This window comes from Carlito syrichta, unplaced genomic scaffold (assembly GCF_000164805.1).
Source record: "Carlito syrichta isolate Samal-C Ts95f unplaced genomic scaffold, Tarsius_syrichta-2.0.1 Scaffold309778, whole genome shotgun sequence".
Classification (NCBI taxonomy): Eukaryota; Metazoa; Chordata; class Mammalia; order Primates; family Tarsiidae; genus Carlito; species Carlito syrichta.
The window spans coordinates 244,150-251,670 of NW_007253874.1; the positions used below are offsets into that span (position 1 = coordinate 244,150).

General features: G+C 53.8%; 1 protein-coding gene across 1 annotated transcript; it reads right to left on the reverse strand.

Moving 5' to 3' along the window:
* Positions 1 to 1,563: 1,563 nt before the first annotated feature.
* On the reverse strand, positions 1,564 to 6,719 carry PARS2 (prolyl-tRNA synthetase 2, mitochondrial (putative)). Its single transcript, XM_008067811.2, has 2 exons — positions 6,706 to 6,719; positions 1,564 to 3,092 (listed from the first exon to the last, which is right to left on the reverse strand). Exon 2 carries the CDS (start codon positions 3,063 to 3,065, stop codon positions 1,638 to 1,640), a length of 1,428 nt encoding a protein of 475 aa, XP_008066002.1. The 5' UTR covers positions 3,066 to 3,092; positions 6,706 to 6,719; the 3' UTR covers positions 1,564 to 1,637.
* Between the last annotated feature and the right edge of the window lie 802 nt (positions 6,720 to 7,521).

Genomic DNA, 7,521 nt, shown 5'->3' on the forward strand with positions numbered 1-7,521 from the left:
CACGGAGGCTCACACCTGTCATTCCAGCACTTTGGGAGGCAGAGGTGAGAGGATCGCCTGAGCCCAGGAGTTTGAGACCAGTCTGGACAACTTGGCGAGATCTCGTCTCTACAATAAATTTTTAAAAAGGGGCTGATCAGTGCTGCAGGAGGCAAGCTGCCGCCAGAAGCTGGCAGGCAGCCTTTTAGGTGGCGGCCTGGAGCCTGGCTTTGACAGATGCTTGTGAGACTCGGGCACAGAGACACCGTGGGGCCAAGGAGGGAAAACTTGTCGTGTCCCTATCTAGGGTGCAGGAGAAGCAGACGGAGGCAGACTTGCTGTGGTGGCTCTGTCCGCTTCCAGTTTTCCACAGGATTCAGATGGAGACCAGCTCTCGGTGTTCACCCCGCTGTGGCTCCAGGCTCCAACGCTGTACCCAGGACAAGGTCACTGCGGTGGCTGAAGCCTGCTGCCCTGACGCCTGTGGGAAGAAATGGGTTAACTCACAACTGCCCAACCACCCAGTTTTTCTTTTGGAGTGTAGAAAAAGAAAGAAAAGGAGTAGGAAGCTGCTGTGCTGTTACAATGGTAGAAGTTATTGTTTCAAATTAACACGCAAGGTTCATTCTAATAGTTTGGCTTTATTCGATCAATAACATGTGATCTCAGGGCTTAAGCGCCTTAATAGGGCCAGGTCTCTGGAGGTAGTGTTTAGACCACCTGCTAATTACACCACCTTTCACAGGGAGCCACCCAGTGACACCACTAAGGACTTTACAGATATAGCTCCGTTTTCTCATGCTACACATGGGGAAACTGAGGCTCCGGCAGGGGAGGGGACATTGCTAAATCACCAGTGAGCTGTTGGGGGTCAGATCTCCTGATTATTTTCCTTACCCTGTCAGCCCAGCTTCTCAGTGGACGGGGGCTGGGGCCTGTTCTTTGGCTCCAATGCAGCAAGAAGTCCATGGTCAGATCGCTGGGGGGCGGGAGCGTGAGGGCCCCTCAACCACTCCCATCCTACATGTGGACAAGTCAGCTGGAAGAAGGGAAGCGGCTCGGCCGAGGGTCAAGACCAGAACTCGGGCATCTTTCTTGCTTCTCAGCCTCCTAATAAAAGCTTCCACAATGGAATAAAAAGGAACGGGGCCGGGTACAGCGGCTCACGCCTGCAATCCCAGCACTTCGGGAGGCTGAGGTGGCAGAACTGCTCGAGCTCAGGAGTTTGAGTCCAGCCTGGGCAACATCACAAGACAAGGTCTCCAGAAAAAATCAAAAAATTTAGCTGAGCGTAGTGGCATGTGCCTGTAGTCCCAGCTACTTGGGAGGCTGAGGCAGAAGGATTGCCTGAGACCAGGAGGTTAAGGCTTCAGTGAGCTGTGATTGTGCCACTGCACTCCAGCCTGGGCAACAGAGTGAGAACCCAACTCAAAAAAAAGAAAAAAAGGAATGGAATACGGCAGCATGACCAGCCCAGAGAAAGGGATCAAATTCATGACTAAGTATAAGTAACCTGAACAAATGACTGGATAAGTACTGGTTTCCCTGATGTCACCTTCTGTGAGCTGCCCTGTTTCCGGAGAGACCAGCCAGGAAAGGAGTGTAGGGAAATGCAGAGTTAGAGCGGACACCTAGGCTGCGAGTTGGGCTGGGGGCGTTTAGACAGTCTGTACTTGGGTCAGTAATTCCACGACTCCTTCTTGGGTGAGGAAGATCACCTCACCAGCATTCTGATGCCAAACCTCAAAATGGGCTGGGTCCTCCAGGGCCCTCTTGCCTGCAATGACCACATAGGGGTAGCCAAACTTCTTGGCGTCCTTCAGCCTGTTTCCAATGGTCAGGTGGGCCCTGTCGTCCAGCAGCATCTCCCCACGGAGCTGAGGCACCACCTCCGTGACGTGGTCATATAGCTGCTCGGTGAGCCCTGTGGCCGCCGCCTCCTTACTACCCTTCTTAGGGGGGATGAGGCAGACCTGGTAAGGGGCCAGGAGGCAGGGCCAGCGGACACAGTCTTCCGTAGAGAGGACTTCAATGGCAGCAGCCAAGATCCGTGTCACGCCCAAGCCGTAGCACCCCATTTCGGCCAGGTGTGGCTTGCAGTGCACGTCGGTGAACTGGGCGTTGAAAACGGATGAGTACTTGGTGCCCAGGTAAAACGTGTGCCCCACCTCGATGCCTTTGGTTTCAGTCAGTGGGCCCCGGCAAGCAGGGCAGTTCGTTTGTGACACATCTAGTGTCTCCACGTTGGCTGAGAAGCTGCAGCTGGGACAGATGGCAAGCCGGTCCTCTCCAACATCCACTGGGAGCTGGAACTCGTGAGACATCGTGCCCCCGACGCTGCCCACGTGGGCCTGGACCTTGATAAAGGGCAGCCCCAGCCTGTCCAGCAGGCTGCAGTAGGCATCACACACCAGGCCGTAGGTCTGCCGGGCGGCCTCCGGGGAAGAGTCGAAGGTGTACATATCCTTCATGTAAAACTCTCGGCCACGCAGAAGGCCGAAGCGGGGCCTGGGCTCGTCCCGAAACTTCCTCGTCACTTGGTACAGCAGGAGCGGAAGCTGTTTGTAGGACAGCTTCTTCTGGGAGGCGACCAGGGCTGTGATGGCTTCCTCGTGAGTTGGTCCTAAGCAGTAATCCTTGCCATGTCTGTCTCTAAGTCTCAGCAGTTCCTTGCCCATCAAGTCCCACCGGTCGGTGGCTCGCCAGAGCTCCGCTGGGCTGAGGCTGGGCATGTTGACTTTCTGGCCCCCGATGGCCTGCATCTCCTGGTCTATGACCCGCACGAGCTTCTCCATGGCGCGGACCGCATAAGGCAGGAGGTGGTAGCAGCCGGGGCTGGCTGGGTGGATCAGGCCTACCTGCAGCATCAGCTGCTGGCTCTTGCAGGTCAGGTCGCCAGACTTGCCCTCCAGGGAGAGCACCTGGTCTTCCCGAAGGTTCTGTGGCTGGAACACACGGGACAGCACCAAGCGCTGCGCTCTCCCTGGGGCACAGTGGTGAAACCTGCGAGGAACAGCCCCCGACAGCTGGCAGCTGCAGGTGGCCAGGACAGGCAACGCTCTGCCTCTCATCAGCAGCCCTTCCATGACCCCGGCACAGGGAAGCTCTGGCACCTGGAAAAAGATGAGTTGTGTGAAAATGAGTGTCAGCTGGGTCCTTACACCACCAGGCAGCCCGCTCAGTCTGGTCTCCAACACACTTCTAAGCCAGCCGCCGATTTTGTAGATACAGAGCCTTCCATTTCTAACATCCCGGCAGATCAAAGCACTGCTTCTCTTACTTCTTACTTCCGTTTGTAAAAAAAAAAAAAAAAATCAATATTTTCCTGATTATAAAAACATAGCAACATGCTGTGGAGAGACACCATCACGTAGTAAAGGCACGGGCTCCGAAATAGGGCAGCCTGGATTCTAGCTGGGCTGCCCACAGGCTGCACCCCGGGGCCATGTGCCTTAACCCCTCTCTGCTCAGTTTCTTCATCTTAAACATGGTAATAACAACAGACCCACCTTGTAGGTTTAAGGTGGGAATTTAGAAGAATTGCAAAAAAGCTCTTAGCACAGTACTGGCATATACTATGAGCTCAACTGATGGTTGCTATTGTTACAGAAAACTGGGGAGAAAAAAAAAACTGAACCCCAAAATAAAAAATAAAATAACATCAACAATAATCCCTTGGCCCAGAGTTGGCCGCTGCTGACATTCCGTTTCTGAGTCACCACCACCCTCGCTCCCTGTGTATCCATCTCTTGGGCTTCAGCTCTCCACATCCGACTGCCTCCTGGGGAACACACGATGCAGGCACTTCAAACTCCGCAGCCTAGGATGAGCTCAGCCTCTTCCCCCAAGCCCATTCCCCTTCAGTGCTGCCAACCACTGAGTGGCCCCACAAGCTGCCCTGCCCACCCCAGAACTTGGATTCACCTGCTTCCCCCTCCCTGTGCCCACGTTCACCAGCCCTCTTGGCCTGTTGTTCCTGGCTCCTCACCTATTGTCCGATCTGCCCCCTTCCTCTCCACAGCCTCCACCTAGGTCTAGGCCACCACCTTGTCATCTGGGCTACCGCCACAGCCTCCTTGCTGACCTCCTGGCCGCCATTCCTGCCCTCCTTCAATCCATTCTCCTTGCTGCAGCCATAGGGAAGACTTCCAGTGCAAAAACGGGAAGAGTTTTTCTTGCTGAAAATGCCTCCTGCTACCTTTAGGATAAGGTCTGCTTCTGACCCTTAGGGTGTACACAGCTCCCCGCTACCACAGTGAGCGGGCCCCTCACCGTTGCCCTCTCCTGACCCAGCTGCACCATGCTCACTCTTAAACACACAGTCTACTCTCACAGAATATCCCTTGCCCCTTTTGTGCTAACATCTACCCACCTTCCAGGCCTCAGGATGACCATCCTCACCTATAGGATGGCCTCCCCGTCCCACTCTCCTTGCCTCCAAGACTGGTTTCTCCTGCAGAGCCCCCTGGTCCCATCAAATACCAATCACTCTGGGCCCTGCTCACCTGGCTGCCTGTCTTCCTAGACACTCGGTTCTGCAGGCCGGGACCGTAACGAGCTTGCTCACCACTGTATCCTCAGCACATGGCAGGGGCGTTCTAGACCTTGTCCAATACGCAAGTACATTTCTCCATGATTTTACAAGCTATCCACACCTTTCTAATGGCAGTACAACATTCTGTTGATTGACTATATAAAAAGAGTTGTTAGTTTTCCCTATTACACATCATCTACAATAAGCAGAAGGCTTTCTTCTTTGTTTTATATTTGGGAGAAATTTTCAGAAATGGAATTATTAGCCAGGCATGGTGGCTCACGCCTGTCATTCCAGCACTTTGGGAGGCTGAGGTGGGAGAACTGTTTGAATCCAGGAGTTCGAGACCAGTCTGGGAAACATAGTAAGACCTCATCTCTACAAAACATAAAAAAGATTAGCCAGGTGTAGGGGCACACACCTGTAGTCCCAGCTACTCAAGAGGCTGAGGAGGGAGGATTGTTTGAACCCAGGAGTTGAGGCTGTGCTGAGCCATAATCATGCTAATAATCTAATCTGTTTTATACAGCACAATCCCTGAAGGAAGCCATGGGATTTGAGCCTAATGCTAATAATTACCATAATCTGGGTAACAGAGTGAGACCCTGACTCAAAAAAAAAAAAAGAATCACTGAGTCAAAAGATACAAGCTCTTTTAAGATTCTTGACTCACACTGCCATATCCAGTGAGTACCTCCACTTTCCAGCACAGTCCACAGAGCAAAGCTCCCCACAGTATCTGAGAATCAGTTACTGATTCCTCTCAGCTCTAGGGAGCTGGAATCCCCCAGCTGGTTATCTCCAGCCTTCAGCAGCCTCAGGTCCTCCAGCTGGTCCTGTCCAACCTTGAGAGGCCTCATACTTTTCCCTTGTGCACTGTACAAATGTTAAAAGATTGGGGCTTGGCATGGTGGCTTACGCCTGTAACCTCAGTACTTTGGGAGGCCAAGGCAGGAGGATCACTTAAGGCCAGGAGTTTGAGGCTGCAGTAAGCTATGATCAGCTGTCATCCAGTCTGGGTGACAGACCAATACCCTGTCTCAAAAAGAGAAACAAAAAAATGTTGGGAGGTACTTCCAGAGCCCATTACTCACTTGCAGTCTGACCTTAGGCCAGTGGCCCAAGTCAGAAACTCCTTTACCCTTGACTCCTCCTCAAGCAGATGAGTCTGTCTCCAAGATTACTCTCAAGCCCACCGCCCTCCTTTTTGGCCCTTACTGCCTCAACCTTGGGTTAGACCCTCAGTACCGCTCGCTACATTACAGAAGCCCAGTGGTTCCGAAATTCAGTCGAGCATCAGAATCCCCGCAGGGCTTGTGACAACACTGATTGCAGGGCCCCTGCCCCAGAGCTTCCGATTCAGTAAGTCCCAGGTGATGGTGATGACGCTGGTCCAGGGACCACACTGGGAGAACCACTCAGAAGCCTGGCTGTGCACCTGAACTGACTTAGCTCGTAATCTCCCTGAGGGCAGTAGCTATGTCTACTTTGTCCCAAGCTGTGTCTGCAGCATCCAGCACAGTGCCTGGCTATAGCAGACGCTCAGGACATGTTCTGGCCACGAACGAACGGAGATTCTTGACTCCTGTCGGTCCAGACCCCATGTTACAGATACAAAGACAGCTGACCCCATCCTTATAATCCATCAACGGCGGGTTCAAGTGACACAGGAAATGAGGGCAGGGTCACCCAAGGGAGGCAAGGTCCTCGCCTCCAAAGCCCACGGCTTCCATCAGGGATGGTGCTGCATAAAACAGCAAGGGCACCCCAGACCCAGTTCCAAGAGCTGGCTCGGCCTTTGCTCGCTGGGTGACCCTGGAGCAATCACTCCACCCTCCCGATTTCCCGTACGTAAAAGGCTCAGCGACCAGGTGATCCCGAAGGTCTTTCCAGAGCTGGCACGTCTGGAAACACCGCGCCTTTCACGAAGACCCGAGGCCGACCAGGAAGCGCTGCCCTCATTTGACAACGGAAGAAACAGACCAGGAGATGACATATCCACGACTTTGTGTGACTGCGAGCCCGCCCCGGTTCAAGGACGGGATGCACGTGGGAAGTAGACTCCAGGGTCTCCGCGCCCAGAGCCGGGCGCTTGCTTCACTCCGCCGGCCCTTTCCGTCCCCAAAGCCTCACTGTCACCCACGCTCGCTACCTGCAGTCCAAACCAACGCCGCCCGCGACGACCGCCGCGCCGGGCCAGCGCGCCTGCGCCAGGGACGAGCCTGCCCCCTTCAGCCCCGCCCGCCGTCCTTTCCGCCAATCGCAAAGCCGCACTCAGGGAGGCGTGGTTGACCTGGCCCCACCCCCCCAGACGCGCGTGAGAGGTTTTCCGGAAGTTTAGCCAAAGAGAGAGACCCCCCAGCTATTCCGAAGATCATAGATTGTGCTGGGCAGCCATGAGTGTATCACTGTTCCGGAAGTGCCCTCTAGGACCTAGGGAGGTGTAGCTCTATGATCAAAGCCGACATCCGTGGATTTGAGTCTGGAGTTCCCGCCCACTGCCAGGCCGCGCCCACTCCCCCCGAATAAGAGGCAGGCTGGCGACGGTGTAACCGTGACAACACACTGGCCCATGTAGTTTCTAATCTACCCTATGATTTTTATGAGTTTTCAGTTTAAAGAACTATAAAATTGTGAAACAGTTGGAGAAAGGCACCTTAGCCCCAGTGCCCAAGACAGTCTTTAAGCCACAAGTTTAAACTTTCATTCACAAAATATTTTTTGAGCAGCTACCACGTACAAGCCACTCTTGTAGACATGGGGGATTGTGAAGTGAACAAAACAGACAAAATTCCCTGCATTCAGTGTAGTTTGCGTTCTAGAGAAAGAAGACGCTCAACAAATCAATCCAGGCCGCGCTCGGCGGCTCAGCCTGCCATCCCAAGCACTTTGGGAGGCCGAGGTGAGTGGATTGCCTGATCCTGCCGATTCGAGACCAGCCCGGGCAAATTGGCGAGACCTCATATCTACAGTAAGTAATAATAATAAAATTAGCCGGGCGTGGTAGC

Bases quoted from the DNA above. Each gene is read 5' to 3' on its own strand.
- PARS2 (XM_008067811.2), bottom strand. From the start codon at position 3,065: ATGGAAGGGCTGCTGATGAGAGGCAGAGCGTTGCCTGTCCTGGCCACC.